General features: G+C 39.0%; 1 protein-coding gene across 1 annotated transcript in view; it reads right to left on the bottom strand.

Annotated features, from left to right (window-relative positions):
• GRK3 (G protein-coupled receptor kinase 3) overlaps positions 1–22,312 on the bottom strand; it is a 118,925-nt gene that overhangs the window by 84,509 nt on the left and 12,104 nt on the right. The window contains exon 2 of the mRNA XM_019663948.1: positions 10,634–10,710. Coding sequence (XP_019519493.1) covers positions 10,634–10,710 — 77 coding nt within the window. The remainder of the gene's footprint in view (positions 1–10,633; positions 10,711–22,312) is intronic.

Below are 22,312 nucleotides of genomic sequence, written 5' to 3'. Positions count from 1 at the left end.
TGTATTTTTAGCAATAGATTTCAAACACTGCCTAACAATGACCTCATGGTCTATCTCCATATTTCCTGGTTTTGACTTTGAGTAGAAGTAGAAATACTAAAATGAATCAAGGACAAGGTATAAAACTCTCAGAAAAGGTATTTCCAAAAGAGCTATTATAAAAACAGGGGGACAGTACAACCGTGCACTGCCACCTGGAATTTCTTCACACACCTGGGGCTCTTCAAATCCTAAAAGGCTCCCATCATCCCCCCACGGTCAGATCTAAAAGCTGATGGACAGCTCTTCCAGTAGAGCTGATGTTTCCTGAGCCTTCTCTACCAACATATATTAAGACCCCACATTTGTTAACATTGCTCGAGCATGTAATATTTCCCCCCTTAAATATATGGATCTTGGCAGGCAGAGAGCTCAAAGGTGAGTCAGCTGCAGGTGCTGGCTTATGGGCTAGGCTGACCTCTCAGCTATGAGACTAGCTTCCCAATACGAGCCTTGGGGTTTAAACTCATGCCTCGGAAACATCACCAGCGGCCCTGCGCATGAATCTCGCCATGAATCTCGGGGGCTCCTTGGCGGTAGTAAACACACTTTACACCTGATGGATGCTGCATGCCAGCCATCTGTGGGTTTCGCATCTTTTGCAGAGGGAGCTGGTTGGGGACGGAAGCCCTCTGTGACCTGATGCTATCTCAGTCTTCTCGTGTGCCCTTTAGCTGAATGAGACATTTCCAGGGAGGCTCTCAAAACATACTCACTGTGAATGTCTCGCTGAGCGAAGCACAGAAGTAGACCCGCTCCACACAGATCTTCGTGCATCCCCCCTTCCAATTCTAGATTTTAGTGCCATAACATATTAAATAGGAATGGGATAGTTGATGTGTTATTAAAAAAGAAAGAAAGGAATTCCGTATGTGTGCTAATTTCCACACTAACTTTTGCTGACGAGGGGCAGAATAAAGCAGTTGTGAAGAGCATATGTCTGTGTAACCCAGGCTCCGCCTCCTGGGGGTTGTGCGAACCCGGTCACGTGATTTACCTAGCACAGAAAACACGCAGTATTTAGTACACAGGTAGCCATCATGGTCCTAAACTAATAGTAATTCCTATCAAGCATGGCTCAGAAATGCTCAGGGAAAATTAAACCGCAACAATCTGAAAGGCCACCGAGTTGCCAGCCTACAGATCCGGGGTCGAGTGGTGGCACACCAGCGTTCCTAGACTTCTTGTGATTAGATGTTAATGGACTGCGTTATTCCAGTAAAATGTAGCTTTTCTTAATTTTTCTTGGAAGTGATCATTATGGCTGATTTTAGAACTTGAATGATGGCTTTAAAAAGGAAAACCAGTCCTAATAAACTGGTTTCAAAAAAAAAGACAGCTACATTCTCCCACAGAACTGGTTTAGCCTTTTTATCCTCTTTGAAAGCGGCCTCACACCTCACAGATGCCCCAAGCTTTTGGAGTGGCAGAGGCTACACACTACAGGGGAGGGGCGTCTTCCGGCTCCGGCGGACTCCAACGCTAGGAACCCATACTCAGGCTTGTAGAAGCGAACAGAGATACGCAAGCGCAAGCCGACTGAAAAGCCTGCCTGCCCGTAGGTTTTTAGGTGCTAACAGCTCTTCCCTCTTCTCTAGTGCCTTTCCTCTCTGGGCAGGTTTCTTATTAGGAAACTGATGTTCACACTGCGCAGAATGTGTGCCCCTCGTTTTTCTAGGTTCCCTCACCACCAGTTGCCTGTTGCTGCATTGCCTTTTCAACTGAAAATCCAATTAGCTGTGCTTAGCCAAGTGTTCATGTCTGCTGTTTGAAAGTTTACATGGATCTTTAACTCGTCCCCTCACTAAAAGCCTCCCCACAAAGGCACGGATAATTGATGCTGAGTTGAATGGGGCCCCAAGGTTTTGATTCTCCTTACTGGTTGGTTGCTGTCAGCGGGAGAAAGTTCTACAGATGGGACAGGGTGGGAACCTGGTGTGACCGGGAGGGGTGGGGGGGGCTGTGTCAGGGAAGGCCTCTCACAGGGACAGAGACCGAAACTGCCAAACAAAGGAGAAAACAAGGACTGACACAGCTTCCCTGGTTAAGATTTCCCTCACAGCAGCCATATGCAAAAGTGCTCAATTTGCTATGATTTAATCCCAGCCTTTGAATTGGAAGTTGCACAGTTATAAATTATTTGCAGGTTTTAACCATCTATTATGTTTTGAAGTACAAAACACTTCAGTAATTTGATAAACTACAGATTGGAAATTTTGTTCTTTGAAACGGATTTAAAAAAATAAAAAAGTAACCCTAAAATGTTTTATTCTTTTATGCTTTTCAGTATCTTTGGTCTTTATAATTACCGAATTTTATTAATAGGTACCTATGACATATTTGTGTCCATCTTTATTTATTTCTAGAGAGACTGCTCAGAATTTTTTTAAAAAGGGGTCTGTAAGGTACAATTTGTTTTTCCAATGTATTCTTTTTACAATGAAACATATTTTTGTTTCCAAAGCCAATGGCAAGTATATTTCCTATGCCTTATCCCCAAACACCAAAAAAAATTTATGTATTCTTTCTAGGTAAATGTTCTTTGAAATCATGCTAAATATGTTTGAGACCAACATAAAAATTATTTAAGAAATCAAGTGAAAAGTAAAAATTGAAAAGAAAAGGCACCAGATGGAAAGAAGTAAAATTGTTTTTATTCAGAGACAGGATCCTGTCTGCATAAAATCCTAAGGAATTCACACACACACATGTGCACACATATATACATACACACATGAGAACTAATATACTAGTTCAGCGAGGTTGCAGGATACAAGCTCGCTATACAAAAACCCATCTATTTCCATGTTCCAGCAGTGAACAACCAAAAATGAAATTAAGGAAACAATTCCACTCACAAGAGCATCAAAACTATTAAAATACTTGGGGATAAATTTAACAAGAGGTATAAGACTAAAAGCAAAAAAGCACTGCCAAGAGAAATTAAAGATGACTTACATAAATGTAGAGACATTTCATTTTCACGGATTGGAAGACTCAATATTGTTAAATTGGCAATTCTCTTCAAATTGACTTACAGATTCAACACAATCCCTATGAAAATCCCAGGATTTTTTTAAATACAGAAATCGAAAAACTGATGCTAAAATTCATGAGGAAATACAGAGGACCCAGAGTAGCAAAAAGTAATAAAAAAAATTTTTTTAATAAATAAATAAAAAGAACAAGTGGGAGGATTTTTATTTCCTCCCATTTCAAAACTTACTATAAAGCTACAGTAATCAAGACAGTGTGGTACTGGATCAGACAGACATACAGATTAATGAAACAAAACTCAGAGTCCAGAAATAAGTCCTCACAGTTATGGTCAATTAATTTTCAACAAAAGGTGCACAGACAATCTAATGGTGAAAAGAAACATTTTTGCACAAATGGTGTTCAGACAATTGGATGTCCACATGCAAAAAAGGGTGAAGACCCGTACCCCACACCATACACAAAAACTAAAAAATCAACCAAAGACCTAGGTGCAAGAGCTAAGATGATAAAACTTCTAGAAGAAAATCTTTATGGACTTCAGTTAGGCAAATAGCTCTTATATCTGACACCAAAGTATGACTATAAAAAATATATATAGATATCTATATAGTGTGTGGTACATTCATATTTAACCTTCTAACAAATCACTAATTGTTTTCCAGAGTGGCTGTCCTATTTTATATTCTCACCGTCAATGTATGAGGGCTCCAGGCTGGCTGTAGCCTCATCGGCCCTTGCTGTTGTCTGTCTTACTGATTACAGCAGTCTAGTGGGTAAGAAGTGGTACTTCATTGTGGTCTTGATTTGTATTTCCCTAATAATTAATGATACTGAACATATTTATGCCAACTAGCCATTCGTATATCTTCTTCGGTGAAATGTCTATTTAAATCTTTTACCCCCTCTCCAAATTGATTGTCTTTATTTATGTTATTTATCATATGGGTGATTTACAAGTATTTTCTCCCAAAAGTGGGAGAAAATTTTCTTAATGGTGACTTTTGATGTGCAGAAAGTTTTAACTTTAATGAAGTACTATATAAACATTAGATAGATAGGTAGATATATAGATATATAGAGATATAGATATGTCCACACTTGTACACAAAGGTTCAGAGCAGCATCGTTTGTAACAGATACAAAGTGGGAATAATGCAAATGTCCATCAGCTGGTGAACGGATGAACAAAATGTGGTCTCTCCATTTAACAGAATATTACTCATCAGCAAAAGAGAATGAAGGACACTACATCCAAAAACATGAGGAACCTCCAAAACCTTGTCTAAGTGAAATCAGCCGGATGCAAGACTACAAGTCTACACACTGTAAGATGCCATTCGTATGAAATGTTCAGAAAAGGCAAATTATATGGAGACAGAAAGCAGATTAATGATTGCCTGGAGTGGGGCTGGGAACAGAGGGTAACTACAAATGGGCATGAGGGATCTCTTTGAAGTGTGGAAATGTTTTAAAATTAGAGTGTGGTGATGGTTGCACAACTCTGTAAATTTACTAAAACTCATTACATTATAACTTACAATGGTGAATTTTATGGCATGTAAAACCATACCTCAGAAAAGCAGTTTTTTAAAACGTAAAAAATGCAAAGTTTTATTTTGGCCTAAAAGACACGAACATTATTTCACACAAATTCAAAAAGAGTAATATTCAAACTCTGGATTAAGCTCTGAAGTCAATGTTATAAAATGAAATGTCTTCCGTGGTATTATGTGATGTAATACTACATTAACCATGATGTTCTTTATACAGGAAAGTAACATTGGCATACCTCATGAATTAAGTATCTATTTCGGAGTCTCCTCATAATGAGAAACATCTTCCTCTAACAGGAGAGGGTATGCAGACACAGAACCTAAGTAGACTGTCGACAGACAGATGGAACTTATCAAATGCCATGTGACTCATTTGCATACAATGTAATGATAATTTCAATATATATTATAGAAGAAAATTGTAACAAAATTACCTTAACTATAACTAATTTTACTGTCTATTCAATAACCAGTAGTACCCCTTTAAAACCATTCTTTCAATGAGCCAAACCAAGAACATTATATCAATATCTAAATGTGTACATTTTACTGACAGCAACTTAGGAATCAACTTCATTACTAACCATTAAGACATTATAATTTCTAATTAAGGATGAGGAGGATAAAAGCAGCTGTCACTCTTCTATTTCCCCCAAAAATTTGCAATTAAAAACACAGAAGTATCTATGCTATTGTATTAGTCATCACCACAAACTCAGCGACTTATGAACACCACCCACGTTTCATCTCACAGTTCTGCATGTCAGAAGTCCAGGTGGGGTCCTCCCAGTTTTCTGCTTAGCGTCTCATTAAGGCCAAAATCAAGGTGCTGAACAATTGGGTTCTTAGGTCTAGAGGCTGCAGGGAAGAATCTGCTCCCAAACTCATTCAGGCTGTTAGAAGGACTCAGTTCCTGGGGTTGCAGGACTGAGATCTCTGTTTCCTTGCTGCCTGTTAGCAAGGGGTCACTCTCAGCTCCTAGAAGTCACCCACTTGCCTTCTTGTGTGCTTCCCTCTGTCTGAAAAGCTGGTGATGGCGCACCGAACTCCCTCGTGTGCCTTCAATCTTTCTGACTTCCTCCGCTGCTATCAGCAAGAGGAAATTCTCTGGTGTGAGTAGATTAAGCCCATGCAGATCATAACCTTCATTATACTACCTGCAAAATCTCTTTTAGCAGTAACGCCAGGTGGCGAAGGTCATGGGGGTCATTTTAGAATTCTTCTAATCACACCTGCCTTTCCTACATGAACTACATGTAAAGGCAGCCAAATAGCTACAGTTGATCTGTACAAGTAATAAATGTGGAAGGAAGAGCATAATTAGAAAACTCACCATGTTGTAACTCCCTAATAAAAGAACTGATTTAGACAAAGATCGCCAACGAGAAAGAAACAAACAGCAGATGACAGCTTAATGAGGAACTTGAGAGCCGACCACATCCGAGCCCACTTTAGAGACATGACTCCAGGATGACACCTACATGTAGTGTCCCTCCCGCTACAAAGCACACAGCACCACGTGTGAAGGACTCTTGCCAAAAAAGTCGAACCTTATTCTAATCAAGCGGTGAGATCTAACTCTCAGTTTACAGGAAACATAGGAAGTAGAAGTGTGACTTAAATGAAACCATGAAGAAGCAAACAGAAAAATCCAGAATGTGGAACATTCTATAACACAACTGGCCCAGTTTCTACAATAAGTCAATGGGGGGGGGGGGGGGATGGTAGGGTGGCAGGTGAAGGGACCTGCTCTAGATTAAAAGAGACATTATTACCAATTACAATATAAGAACAATATTTGTATCCTGATTCAAACAAACCAAGAAGAGGTTTTTAATGAGAAAAATTTGAATATAGACTATACTCAGTATTAGAATGTACAAAGAATCACCATAAATTCTCATTGGTTGGGATAAAGGTATTGAGGCTGTATAAGAAAACATACATATTTTTTAGAGATGCATATAGGACTGAGAGGTCATGATGTACTTGCTAATTGCTTTAAAATATTTCAACAACCACAAAAAGAGCAGATGGATAAAGCAAGTATAGCAACATGTTGAAAAATTCTGGATCTGGGTGATGTATAGGTATGGGGGTTCACTAGTCTAGCCCACTTTTGTGTATGGTGAAAAAATTTTATAATGAACAATTTAAGAGCTTTCACTGATTAAGCATCTGCTAAAGACCAATCACTGTGTCAAGGGCTTCGCAAACATTTCCTGCTGAATCCTCAAAACAGCCTTATGAAGTAGCTACTATTATTATCCCCACTTTTAGAGATAAGAAAAGTAATGAAATAACAACCAGTTCGGGGTGTAGCCAATGGATCTGCCAATCACCCATTATCTCAGCCCAGCTTCAGAGCTTTTTTCATTTCACAAAACATTTTTACAAACTGGCTACAGCACACGATGGAGGGCACCCCCAAACCCTGCACTAACCGTTGGCAGAGGGACATTGGTAAGGTATGAGGGGAGAGGAAAAGAGCTGATGGGCAGGGGTACAGAGGGTGCAACAGAAACAGGAGAACCACAGAAAAGCCACAAGGGGTAACACAGAGATCCAACAAGGCGGCAGGTAACACATGGAGATGGTCACAGAAAGGGGCAGATGGGACAGATGGGAGACACAAAGGGAGAAAGAACGGTGCTGAAATGGGCAGAGAGACCCGGACAGCCAAATTTACTCCTGCTATGGGCCACCTTCCACTCTTCCCCGACCCCTAATGCCAGCCAGGAAATGAGAACGCCACAGAGCAAAAGCAGGGACGAGACAGACAAGCGCTAGACACGTTAAATACACAGCTAAACATAATGATAGGCTGGTGTCGGGCGGGTTACCCTGTGCTCTGGTCCCGCCCCACCCCACCCCTGCCCCCAATCAGCAGCTGTTCTTCTCTATCAACTTCCAAGTGTAAACAGCTTCTGCTGACCAGCTCCAAGCTCACAAATCGGAAGGAAAGGGAGACGGAATTATTTAAATAATTTTTAGGGTTTTTTTTTTAACAGCTTAACTGAGATGAAAGTCACAGACCATCAGTGTCCAGTGAAGGGCTCTCAGGGAAGAATCTGTGTGGCTGAAGCTAAGGTTCAGTGGTCACATTAATACCATTAGGCACTCAGATCAAAGGCTCCCAGGGCCAGTGTCAGGTAAGGTTTCAATCCCAACAATGGAAAGGACATGTTTGGGGAGCTGCACGTTTGTTGGGGGGATGGCAGACAGGAAAGGGGCTACAGAAGGGAGAGCAGGGAGCAGAAAACACAAGAGAATCATCCATGCATTTCAGGAAGTAGAGTGAGAGCTCTCGGGGACAGCAGGTTTGTCATCATCTACCAGTAAGTCCTTGTCGCAGCGAACCACTTACACAAATTATATGTTAAAAAATACCTTCCTAGGAAACAGAGTCAATGGAATTGTAACAGCTATATACATGTCAGAGCGGCAAGAGACTGGGGGGAGGGGAGTTATCACTTTGTGAGGGATGAAATGTCTATTACATTGTTTTGTACACCTGAAATTAATAAAAAAAAAAATGCCTTCCTCTCGTAAGCAGCATTATTCACAGTCACTAAAAAGTGGAAGCAACCCACGTGTGTCCACCAACGGATAAAAAGATAAACAAAATGGGGCATGTCCATCCAATGGAATATTATCGAGAATAAAAAAGGAATGAAGTCCTGATATGTGCTGCAACATGGGTGAACCTTGAAAATACTATGCTGAGGGAAGCCAGATGCAAAAGGCCACATGCTGGGGGATTCCATGTATTCGGAGTGAATACATAGGCAAATCCGTAGAGGCAGAAATTCGATTAGTGGCATCCAGGGGCTGGGGGAGGGGGAGAACGGGCAGTGAATGCTAATGGCCATGGACTTTCTTTAGGGGTGTTGAAAATGTTCCAAATGAGGCTGTGATGATGGCTGCACAGCTCTGTGAATACACTAAAAACCACCAACTGTATACATTCAATGGGTGAATTCTAGGCTATGTAAAATGTATCTGAATATAGTTTTAAAAATTAAAATTTTCATTAAAAATATAAATTTTTATAAACAAAAAAATTTCTTAAATGTAAAAATTTTACTGTAAAAAAACAAATTTAAAAATTTTTGGTAAATAATTAATTCCCTTTTCCCCTTTCCTTCCAAAGACTGTTTCTCTCTCTTGTTATCATGATCATTTTATTTTGTTTGTTTGGGGGTTTTTTTTGGTTTTTCTTTTTTTTTTTGGTACAAAATCAGAAGCAAAGGAGAGCATTTAACCAAACACCATGAAAACAATGAGAAGCAGCAATAGCAATGAAGATGAAAGCCAAACCCTTCCAACTGAGCTGTTGTTTCCCAACTGAATCCTGCTGATAGGTGGCATATGTCTTCGTGGCTCAGGGCTTTGCACACGTTGTCCTCAGAGCACAGACAGCCCCCCTCATCTGCTTCTCCAGAGCATGTCACCCACCTTTCCACCACTGTGTTTCACAGGTTATCACAGAAGCAATGACTACTGAAGGTTGCTGTCACAGACTGGCTAATTTTAATAGACTAGGTGAAAAGTGCTTTGTCAAACTCCACACTTGCTGCACTGGTTTCTGCTTTACTTAGAAAAAAAAAACTGAAAGAACATCCAAGTCTTTCTAAAAATCGATCCAGTTCTTACCAGGTGACTTTCTACAGTACATTTTACGTTCACTGTTTCCTTTCCAACCATCTTTAAAGAATTACCAGGGTAGAGAAGAACTGTGACTCAAAACACGTCCCTTCACCACGCTGAGTCTACACCTCCTTACCTGTAAATGGAGGGGGCAACCCTGAATTAGCTCTAAGAATATTCAGTCTCAACTGGGTCAGTCCCTATCTAAGAATCACGGAAACAGAACTGAACGCAGAATCGATGTTTCAGGGAACTTTAGTAAGACCTTCATTTCTTGATATTTTAACAATTTCTCTCAGTAGTAAAACAATTTAAAAACTAAGACCCAGTCCCTCAGCAAAGCTTATGAGTAATTGTGGGAGGCAAGCAAGGTGCAAAGAAAGGAAATGAGCATCCTATTGATTCTCTTACACCCAGCTCTGCGGGTTTCATGGAAATACCCTAGAATTATCTGTGTATCACATCACTATGGGCAGATTAACAATATAGCCAACTGACAGGCCACATGATGAATCCTATCCTAGCTGAGAATAAAATATTATTTCGGAAATTTCTGCACAGCAGGAACTGATTTGGGGGGAATGGGGTAAAAAGTATGTACACCACAGCTCTTATCTAACCCAGCAGACACTCACCCCTAAACTGTCGGCCTTTCAGAAGGCAGGTGAGAACCTCTCTCATTTCTTCATCGGCCAAGAAACTCTACACTAAAGCAATTCCTGTTCAGTGCTGATTTCTCTAGGCGCTAACTATGGCAGCCACAGAGCACTCCTACACAGCCACACGTCATCTGCACGGGCCAGGATCAGCCCTGGCCAGGACTGGGCGTCGCCAGGGAGAGATGGGCCCTTGACCTCTGTGTGTACAGCAGGGGGAGTCCTGGTGACCTGCTCAGTAGAGACTCTGAATGGGGCCACAGGAACAAGAGTAATTGAGATGGAACTGGCAACAATGGACGGCACACGAAACCCATAAACCCGTGAATGCTGCCAAAATCAAGTAACCCAGCCCCACGCTCTGGAAGGGCAGAAGCCAACCCCAAGAAAGGGATGATGTTTATGAAAACTCCCTGTGATTACAGAAAGCACAACAGCAGTAAGAAGCTGAGAACCTCGGAAGCAGATCCAAACAGAGAGCCCATCCTTTGTTCTGGTAACCTCCCAAAACAGCCTTAAAACCTCCAATCAAACTGTTTCCCACTGGCTTGTTCACAAGATATATTCATAAGAATACAAGTAATCACTGAGTATCAGTGAATTACCTGACATTTCCTTCATGCCCAGCTTGAGCTATAAAGAACATAAAAACACTAGGGGCTGCATTTATACATAACTGTTGTGCCACCTGATATCATGAAGTTAAAGTAGGCCAGATGAATAGGCAGGACTTACCAATTTTCTGATTGAAAATCTTGTCAAAGGTTATTTCATTTCTCTCCTCGAGATACTTCTGCATCACACTCCGGATACTAAAAGAGAAGAGGGATACGTTTTTAACAATTACAGCCTGTGTCAGGAGAACCATCCCTATGAAGGAAAATATGTGGATGTCTTAACTCAAGAGTATTATAATAGTTTGACAAAAGACCCTCTTACTGACGTCCATGGCTGCACGAATGGCAGCTCAACTTTAAGATGGGACCATCCCAGCTCCAGCCATTATTCTCTCCTGAGACCAAGGGCCAACCTTACATGTAGAGATTCATCTACAAAAAATGACTTAAAGATCTGGGGAAAGTACACCCTTAATACCACCACTTTCTGAAATATGCACAAGCATGCATGCACACACATGACAAGTTCTCACTGATTAAGGAGCTTCTTTCTAAAACAAAAGCTAAAGTTCCCTGGATATATGATTAATATTTTAACACACCAGATTTCTGCACATCAACAATAAACTACAAGAAAACGTAATTAGAAGGAAGATTTCACTTACGAAAAAATAAGAAACATCAAGTGGACTGAAATAAATCTTTCAAAATTATGTGCAGGAATTTCATAGGGAAAATTATAAACTGTACTGAGAGACATTAAAGATTTTAATAAGTGGAAAGATACACCACAGTTATGAATAGAAAGATTTAATATTGCAAAAATTCAAAGTCTATCTGAATTTAGCTATAAAATCAATACAACTGCTACCAATATTCCAACAGGGTTTTTTCATGGAACATACAAACAGAGGAGCTCTTTATAAAATGTGTACAAAAGAACACAGGCTCAAGAAGCGCCAAAACATTTCTGAAGAAAGAGAATAATGATAACAGGACTTATTACAAGGTTAAAATAATTAAGGCAGGATAAACATTGATCAATGAAATGGAATAGCGAGCACATAAGCTGGCCCACACATACATGGAACTTTGGTATATAACAGAAGTAGCTAGGCAGAAAAATCAGGCAAGGAGGGGGGCTGTTCAGTAAGTGAACCCCAAAAATGATTATCCAAATGGAAAAAGTAGAAATTGAATCTCTGTCATCCATGGATAAGCAACAAGTTAGCATTACCCTTTTTTTAAAAAAAAGAAAAACTTTTTAAAACCAACTAATTGAGGTATAATTTATATACAATTAAATACATATTTAAGTGTATTGTTAAGTGAGTTTTTCACATATAACCACTACCATAGTCAAGATATCGAATATTTCTATCACCCCAAAAACTGCCCCCTTGCAATTCATTTCCCCATGTTCTAGGTTCCAGCCAATTATTATTGATCTCCTTTCTCTTAATACAGATTGCTTGCTCCAGTTCTAGAACTTTATATAAATAAAATCATACGTTGTCTTGTGTGTCTGGCTCCTTTCACTCGGTATAAGCAAGCTTCATCCATATCGCTGTGTGAATAAGTGCTCCGCTCTTTTTCACTGCCAAGCAGTATGTCACTGGATTCCACCATTTGTTTATGGATAATTCATCTGTTGACAGACATATGGGTTGTTTCCAGTTTGGGGCTATTATGAACAAAGCCACTTTAAATATTTGTGTAAGTCTTTTTATGGGCACGTGTTGTCATCTTTCATGGGTAAATATCTAAAAGTGAAAGTGTTGGCCATATGGTAAATTCTATTTAACACCATGAAAACGTGCTGAGCTAGATTCCAAGCTGGTTGTAGAGCGTTACATTCCCACCACCAATGGCTGGGGTTACGGTTGCTCCACATCCCGTGCTAAGACTTCGGTTGTCAGACTTTCGAGTTTCAGCCACTCTGTTGGGTAGACAGTGGCACCTTATGTGGATTTGCATTTGAATTTGCATTTCCCTAGTGAATAATGACGTTAAGCATGTTTGGACATGACTATTGGAATGTTTACTTTTTCTTTTGTGACGTGTGCCGTGAAGTCTTTGGCCTTTCAATGGAGTTGTCTTATTACTCAGGTGTAAAATTTCTTTCCGTAGCCTGGAAACAAGTTCTATGTCAGAATATGTGATAAACATATTTTCTCTCAGTCTGCACTGTGTGTCTTCATTCTCTAAATGGAGTTCTTCTAAGAGCAGAAGTATTTAGCTGATGAGTTCTGGATGATTTCTTTTCCTGGTGAACAGCCTGTGGGTAAGAAACCTTTCACATCCCAAGGTCATGAAGATTTTAACCTATGTTTTCCTCTAGAAATTTTAAAGTTTTAGCCTTTGTGTTAAGGTCTAAGACCCATTTCAGGTTAATTTTTGTGCATGATGCAAGGTAAGATCGAGATTCTTTTTTTCCTTGTAATACCTAATTGATCCAGCATCATTTGTTGAAAAAAACTATCCTTTCTCCATTGAATTATCTTGACATCTTGTGGATTCAACACAATACATGTGTAGGTCACACTGCATTGATCTATATGTCTGTCCTTACATAAATACTACATTGTCTTGATGGCTATAGGTTTAGAGTAAGTCTTGACATCAGGTGACGTAAGTCTTCCAACTTTGTGTTAATTCTTTTGTGTTGTTTTCATGGCTATCCTTAGGTTCTGTACATCTCCATGCTAAGGATTTTTTTTTTATAAAGCACCTTTTATGTCCTAGGCAACATAATGCACATTTTATATACACTTGTGTGTATATATTTTTTTCTCATTAAATTCTCATAATAGCCCATTCTATAGGTGTTATTTTCATTTTGCAGGTAAAAAATGGACACCAAAGGATTCTGAGTGAATGAGGGAGGGATGGAATTGACCAATATATTGTTGTAATTATTTTTTTAGTTACAGTTGACATTCAATATTACTTTATATTAATTTCATGTGTACAGCACAGTGGTTAAATATTTACATGATTTATGCAGCGATCCCCCAGATTAGTCTAGTACCAACTTGGCATTATACACAGTTGTTGCAACATTATTGCTTACGGTTTATTCTCCATCCTGTACTTTACATCCCTGTGACTATTTTGTAATTGTCAATTTGTACTTCTTAATCCCTTCACTTTTTTCACCCAGCTACCCAGCCCCTCTCCCCTCTGGCAACCATCAGTTTGTTCTCTGTATCTATGAGTCTGTTTCTGTTTTGTTTATTCATTCCATGTAAGTTTTTTAAATCAACATGGAAATTTCTTCCCAGGAAAAGCCTGCTGGGGTTTTAACTGGGACTGTGTTGAACCTGTAAATTACTTTTGGGGAAATTAACCTCTTAATAATATCAAGTATACAATCCATAAATATGACATATTTCTCCATTTATCTAGGTCTTCTTTAGTTTCTTATCAATATTTTATAGCTTTCAGTATAAAAGCCTTGTCTTTTTCTTACAATAGTTTTCTCTGGTTTTGGTATCAAGATAATATGGTTCATAAAATGAGATGGAAATTATTCCTTTCTTCTTCCTTTATTTTATAAAGCGTTGGTGTAAGATAGTATTAATTCTCCCTTAAATGTTTGATAGGACTCATCAGTGAAGCCATCTGAGCCTAGAATTTTCTGTGTGGGAAGGTTTTAAATTACAAATTCCATTTCTTTCACAGATATTAGGGCTATTCATATTTTCTATTTCTTCTTGTATTAGTTTTGATAACTGTGTCTTTTAAGGAATTTTTCAATTTCTTCTAAGTTACTGAATGGATCTCAAAATAATTATTCTGAGTAAAAGAAGCCAGATCAAAAGGAGAAGGGGGTGAGGGAGAGAGGTTATCACTTTGTGAGGAGTGTAAATGTCTAACTATTACGTTGTTTTGTACACCTGAAACTAATAAAAAAAGAAGAAGAAGAAGAAGGGGGTAGGGGGAAACATAACGTTTGCTTATAAAGAGGCAGGAGCAAACTTTGGGGGGATGATGTATGTGGTAAAATGAAAAATATCTATATTTGGTTTTTCCCTGGTTCTTGGCACAGAGCTCCTAAAACCCTTGGAATTTCATGAGTAATAGGAGTGTCTTATTCACAAGAAGCCCTTTTCATCCATACCTGAGTTTATGCGAATGAGGTGACTCTGGGGCCTCTAAACAGCTTCGAGGAACCAACCGTGTTGAGGGCTGGAACTTTCAGCCCCACCACTTGACTTCTGGGAGGCTAAAGATTGAGTTCAGTGACCAGTAGTCAGTGATTCACCCAATCATGCCTACAAAATGAAACTTCGATAAAAATTCTAGAATGATGATGTAGAGAGCTCCCACGTTGGTGAACCCCTCCATGTGCGGGAAAAGGGGTGCTCCTGGATAGGGCATGGCAGCCCTGTGCTCCCTTCCCGCAGACCTGGCCCTATGTAACAACCATGTTCACGTTCCTGAGCTGTGTCCTTTACAATAAAATGAATAAGCATAGCACTGTCTTGAGTTCTATGAGTTGTTCTCGTGAAATATCAAACCTAAGGGGAAGGTTCATGGGAACCCCCAAATCTGTAGTCAGCGAGGCAGAAATGCAGGTAGACTGAGGAGCCCGTTTGCAGCTGGCATCTGAAGTGGAACAATCTTATTGGGCTGAGTCCCCAACCTGGCGGGGAAGGAATGGGGGCGTCTGTGTCGACCCTGGGTTGTTAGCATCAGAAATGGATTGAATTGTAGGACACACAATGAATGTCAGAGAACTGAAAATTGTTGGAAAAGGACATAATGTATATGTTTAGTATCTTAATTTTGATTATGGTTTCACAGGTGTAGATAAAACTTACCAAATTGTATACCTGAAATACGTAGTTTATTTTATGTTAATTATACCTCTATAAAGCTGCTTTTAAAAAAAAAATTATACCACAAGGATGCAATCACCAAAAATCCTGGATGTGGGCAACTACACAACAAATGACCTGGTTTCTTTAACAAAAAATTTCAAGAGGGAAAATGATGGATGGGATCCCATAGTTCAAAAAAGACTTAAAGGTAGTAACAATCAAGCATAATATATGGACCATCTTTAAAACTTAATTCAAGTAAAAAAAAAAATCTAATAAAAATGGAAGAAATGTGAATTCAGATTGAATATTTTATGATATTAAAGTATTACTTTTTTAGCAGTAGCAATGTATTATGCTTATGTTCTGGTATTTTAAAAGAGTTCTTATCTTTTAGGAATACATACAGAAATATTTACAGATCAAATGATACATCATGCCTGGCGATGTGTCAAAATAATATAAAAGGAACTAAGAAGTATGGATGTAACAAGATTGGTAATGTGTTTATAAATGATAAAGCTAACTGATGGGTATATCAATTACATTATATTGGTTTCTCCCTCTGAATGTGTTTGAAATCTTCATTACAGAAAGTTTTTAAAAAATCAAATTCTGGCCTCCAGATTCCTGGACCATTACTTTACATACCCTGTCATCAAAATAAGGCATATACATACTATTGGGTTGTCGGAAAAGTCATGACGTATTTTTTTATGTTTTTCATTGCAAAAATGCGTCATGACTTTTCTGACAACCCAATATATACAAAACTGTGTATGCTGATTGGAGGCCTAATGTTTTTGTTTTTGTTTTTTTTAATTTAATACCAACTGGCTGGAGATATATCAACCCTACCTGTCATGACCTATTGGGCTCCTGCTATACAAACTCAAGGTAAGTATAATAAATATTGTATCATAATTTTTAAAATTTTTCTCTTACTAATGTGGTTGAAAGACTGGCCACCAGTTATCTCCTCTCTAACCAAAGAATAGGTGAGCTAAATTAAACTTCACCACCTTACTAATAGAGAAATTACCATATTTATGACATAACTAGGTATCTCCCATTATTAAAAGCCTCTATATTCTATAGGGTTTAATTCTGTTTTATGCTAATGTCCAAAATAAAATGCAATTAAACAAATATTTCAAATAACATAACATCACCTTAAAAAGACAGTAGTGCATAAGATAATTGTGAAGATCAAGCAAGATGCTGACAGTGCTCGATTCAAAGCACTTGAGGTTTGTCGTGAGAGTTATCAGTACTGACCAGCAAGAAACTCAAAAGGCAGATTTATTTTTTAAAGATGACTAAGCAGCCATATCAAGATTTAATTCCCCCAAAAGGAAATTGCTTTCTTTCATATGTAGTTACTAAACATTTTCCACTAACTATACATTAAACACCCAAAATAGAGCTGCATTATCCAAAGTCACAATAAAAAAACTTTATCACCAAACTGTCAGACAGCCTCTGAAGAGGTCTATAAAAGTAGCTAGTACAATTTAATGTCAACTTTTCTCAAGTTCCCTGGGTTTACCAGATCTTTGGCAGGAAAGTCCTGCATATAATTTGCAGAGTATTAAGCAATTCAACATGAGAGAATATACATTCAGAAGATCACAACCCAATTAAGCTAAACATGAATTCCTTCGTGTTCTTTTCTACAATATTTTGACAATCGCATCATGTTTTTAATGCCGTTTTCTTTGCAACATATTACTCATATTAAAGTGACATTAAATATACTTAAATTTCACTGGCCAAAAATAACCATCATCATATACAAAAGCAACGTGAAGGATGAACAAATTTATGGGGTCATCAGTTCACTAATCAAAGCTAATAAAACTTCTTGATCTAAACCATCCCTTCAAATTGGTTACAATGATCATTTTAGAATCCATTCACCTTTCTATCAAAATACTTTTGTATCAGCAACAATACATAAGCAGCTTCATTCTGCTGCTGTGTTGTTTGTGTGAAATCAGCACTTGGGGAAGGAGAAACTCCAGGCAAAGAGGGTCCGTAGGAAAGCCAGGGCCATCCTCCTGGTTTCCAAGAGCAATTTTTCATGTAATTATCTCATTTAAAAGATCCCAAGGGCCTCTCATTCGGCCCAACGACCAAGCTCCTTAGCATGTAACCTTACAGGGGGCATTTCCAAAGGGGCCCCAACCCACCAAATTAACCACATCCTGCCACCGTCTTTCTCACACAGCAGCCATGCTTGATTTTTTTCACTGCTTAATAATTCTGTAAATGCTATTCCCTCTAAAGCCTCTCTTTACATGAAAACCTCCTACACGTCTTCCAGGATCCAGGTCTGGGTCACTAACGATATGACGCCTGCCTCAGCTCTTGCTGAAGTAAGTCCCACCACTTCAGTCTCTACTGCACGTCCAATGACACTGTCCTATCATTTCCCACAATGCATTGTAAGTGTATACATATATTACATACATGTACATATAAACAAATACATAGTACACATATACATACATATATAAATATATCGGAAGTCAGTGGGGACAGAAAGAATAACTCAGAACCCTGAAACAAACTGGGTCCCAATAACCAATACCAGTTCTATGCAGTGAATGTATTAATTACAGCAAAGTGAAGACAGTCCACAGTTCTAAATGAAAAGTTTCAGTATAAAGCAGCTCAGAATGAAGGTCTTCCAGAAGCCACAAGTTTCTACGGAACCAGGAAAGATTTCCCTTTGAAAGCACAAAATCATATTGGAATAGTCTACACTGATTAATAAGTATATGAAACTTGAAAACATTCCATCATTCATTCATTCATTCATTTAAAATAGGTTCTGCATCCTTCCTCCGAGCCAGGCACTGTCTGTGACTCTAGGAGCACACAGTGAGTCCTATCCAGTCTCATGTCTAGAGGGGTTGATGGCGGAGTAAACAGGAAACCCCAATACAATGTGACAGGTATGTGTCCACAGGGGCAATAACAACAATGGGTCACAGAGCCCCGGGCAATATGGCTGAACTGCAGAACCTGAGGGGCCACTGGCAAAGGGGAAACGACAAAGAAAGCAATGGGCCCACTAGTGAAGGCTGTTCTAAGTCATGTCAGCCTGCACCAAATAATTCAACAAAATGAACAAAGGACAACAGAATTGTTTTTAAAATACACAGAGAAAAATGACCGCCCACAAACAGCCTACACCTTTGGACTCACTTATTTCTAACTCTGTGAGAATACCTACATTACCACCTACGAGATTAATGCCCAGCTCTTCGTGGCTTATTTAAAGCAAACGTTTCCTTTCCGATGACTGACAGATGACATTTTCTTTTTATGGCTGGCGAAAATGCTGACGGGTTGGATGTGACAGCCATACTTCCTCTCCCACCAGAGTCCAGGCCTCCTGCCCCCACTCTTCCCTAAGACAACGCGAGCCCGTCTAGAACCTCAGTAAATGAGCGCCAACTAGGCAAGTTGATTTACAAACTAAAATATTCTCCATACACAATCATTCAACGTAATTTTTCTATGACTTGTCTTTTAACTTGGTATATGATACCTCTGGTCCCACGAGAACTTTTCATTGGTGCCATATACGCCTTTACGGTTTCCAGGTTTGGGGTTTTTTTGGGAGAGCCCTTTATTCCCCAGAATAATAAAATGTATTCTCTAAATTTTTTCTATTTTTTAATCTTTTGTGATTATCTCATTTATCACTCTGGAATTTATTTTTGTATACAATGTGGAGGGATTGTGACTTTAGCTGATGGCCAGTTTATCACATATCATCCTTCTTTCTCAAACTTAAAATGCCACCTTTATTCACAAACCGAATTCAAATTACATTATATCTATGAATATAGACATATACACGTGACTTTGCATGCTGTGTTACTTATGTGTCTATGCATATGCCTGTACCAATACCACACTGTTTTAACTGCTATAGGGGTGCTTTATATTTGGTAAAAATAAAAAAAAATTAAAAAATAAAAAGATCTCCATTGTTTTACTTTTTAAAAATGTCAGTGATTACTTTTGCCCATTTTTCCTTCTAGATGAATGAGGATCAGCTTGTCAGATTCTTTAAAATTCTAGTTTGGATCCTGATTGGGGTGGCCTTGGATTTATAGAGTAATTTGAAGAGAACCGACATCTTCCCAATACTGAGTGTTTCTATCTAGAAATATCTCGTAGCTCTCCACGTATCCAGGTTTTCTTTGACTTCTCTTAATAAAGTTTTATTTTTCTTCATATTGGTCTAATTGGTAATTACTTAGCAAGCTCTGGCTTAGAGCAACACATTAGAAAACACTATTTTAAAGCAATTATTTTGAAATGTTCTGACAAATTAATAATCAAATTTAAAAATATAAAGTTGTTAAAATAATTTTAGTGAGAGAGACTAATATTGCATAGTTTCATTAGGCATGGAAAGTATGCCTAATGAAATAGCATGGGTTATTACTTTTTTCCTGCTAAATTTAAACATCAGCGCTATGACTTAATGGATATTTATGACTGAGTGAAGTTCAGTTGTCTTTTGTGCTCAAAGTAAATGGATATAATTTTCTAAAGTTTCATGTCTTACTATGCTTTCTCTTTTGTACAGCTGCCTTTTTTTTTTATTAGTAACAGCTATATACGATGTACAGCCTTCTTGCATCTTTTTTTTTTTTTTTTAACCTTCTATGAGAAGTCTTCAGGGCAAGAGGCTATAATCTGTCTGCCCTACTTGGATTAGTCAGGACGCTGGATGCAAATGAAAACTCGACCCACATCTTTGCAATCCGTGTCATGGAGCCTGTTTTTGAGTCTTTTGGTGCAGTTTCCAAAAAGCACATCGTCCTCCCTTCACACTAAGATATTTGAGCTGCAGTATGTTTTGCATCTGCGTACGAAGCTGTCGTAGGAATTTATATCCTAACTCACCGGTGCTCTTACACATAACATTGGGACAATTGAGGTTTTCATCAGCCCTGCAGGAATATAGTTGTGTTGTCATGCTCACACCTACCATCTACTCTATTGTTTTAAAAAATTATTATATACATTTTCAAACATGCAACAGAGTATAATATAATGAACCCCCATCACCATCATTCAGCACCTCATAAGAGGTGTCAAGACTTTAGTCTTCTTTTTTTATCTATCCCCCCACACTTTTCCTCCATTTTTTTAAAGAACTTTAAAGCAAACCTCAGACTGCATGTCATTTTACCCTTACTATTTCCATTTGCATTTCTAAAAATTATGGCAATTTTCCTGACATAAACACAATCCATTGCCACTCCCTAACCCACTCTGGAAATAACAAGTACTCCTGAAGATCTAGTATCCAGCTCCTATTCAAATTTCCATGATTCTCTCATTCTGTACAGCTGGTGGGTTTGAATCAGGATCTAATCAAGATAACACATTCATTTGATTGTTATATTCCTTAAACATATTTTAATCTAGGGCCTCCCCCTCTCCCCACCACTGCTTTTTATCTTCACACCAGTGACTTACTGAGGAAACCAAGACAGCAGCCCAGAGGATGTCTCCAGTTCTGGATTTATCTGTTTACGTCCTCACTTGTTCCTCTATCTCCGCATTTCGTGTAAGCTGCAAGTGACCTCTAAAGACTTGATTCTGCCCAAGTCTACCTTTTAAGGGCAGAAAGATGACCGTGGTACTTCACATGGCCTCACCTGAGGAGGCACACAGTTATTTCTTCTTAGTGATGTGAACATTACATAGAAAATTCAGTTGGTGCTCGACTGCTCTCTCCCCATCAACATTTCATTTCATGGTTCCGTACACTGATAATCTTTGCCTCTATCAATAGTTTTACTCGGTTGCAAAATGACTTTTCTAATTCCATCATTCCTTCCACATTCATTTGCTGCAATTCTTTTGTAAAAAAGAATTATCCCCCATCAACTAGGACTTTTGGGTTACCCTAAAATGTAGTTATCACAGGAAAGGCAAGATAAATGCTGAATTCTTTACCTTTTTGATTACTGCTATTCAGAGACAAAGTCGGTGCCCTGTTTTTACTGCCAGTGGTGATCAATAAGGAGTGTTGTTTTCCTGTCTGTTTGGGGATATCTTTTATGGACAGCATGGGCATATTAGTTTCCTATTGCTGCTGTTACACTGTACCGCAGACCTGGTGGCTTAAAACAACAGAAATTTATTATCTTACAGATGTAGGCCAGAAGCTTGAAATGGGTCTCGCCAGACTGAGATCAGAGTGTCGGCATGCCTGTGTTCCTAGATGAGGCTCTAGGGGAGAATCCATCTCCTTACCCTTTGTGGCTTCTAGAAGACGCCCACGTTTCTTGGCCCATGGCCCCCATTCTATCCAGGTCGACCAGGCCATTGACAGGTCGGCTGCTTCTTATGCTGACACTGGTTCTCCTGCCTTCCCTGAAATACACTGGGCCTACCCAGATAACTCAGGAGAATCTCTTTAAGTCAGCACTTTAACTGCCGTAATTCCATCTGTAACCTTATTACCCTCTTGCCACGTCATATTCACAGGTTCTGGGGATCAGGACGTGCATATTTTAGAGGGCCATTACTCTGCCTACCACAAGGGTCTGAAAAGATTCAAGAAGACTTTAATCAGTTGCAGCCATATTCTTTTGATGCTTAAATGATCCCACCTTTGGCCAGGGGACCCCTTCTTTCCGCCTCTGTATTTGTTAGGTATGGTGCCACCCCGACTCTTGGATGGCTCCTCTGCTCTCTGATATAACAGAGAACAAAGGTTCCAGGCTTATCTCGCCCAGCCTCTGCCCATACCTAGAATCCGGTGTGGTGGTTCAGGGTGCCCTCTGCGATGGGACTACCATTCTTTCTCGGGCTTTCCCATGGTTAGAGCTGATAAATGCATAGCATAATTGAACAGAAAAAAAGTCATGAATTTAGAATGACTTTCCAATTAAAATTTAACCTTACAGGACTTTTAAATTAGCTCCTGC

Source organism: Hipposideros armiger, unplaced genomic scaffold, assembly GCF_001890085.2.
Source record: "Hipposideros armiger isolate ML-2016 unplaced genomic scaffold, ASM189008v1 scaffold_411, whole genome shotgun sequence".
In the NCBI taxonomy this organism is placed as follows: domain Eukaryota; kingdom Metazoa; phylum Chordata; class Mammalia; order Chiroptera; family Hipposideridae; genus Hipposideros; species Hipposideros armiger.
Note: the sequence above shows the minus strand (reverse complement) of the source record. Positions and strands in the feature narration are given on the sequence as shown.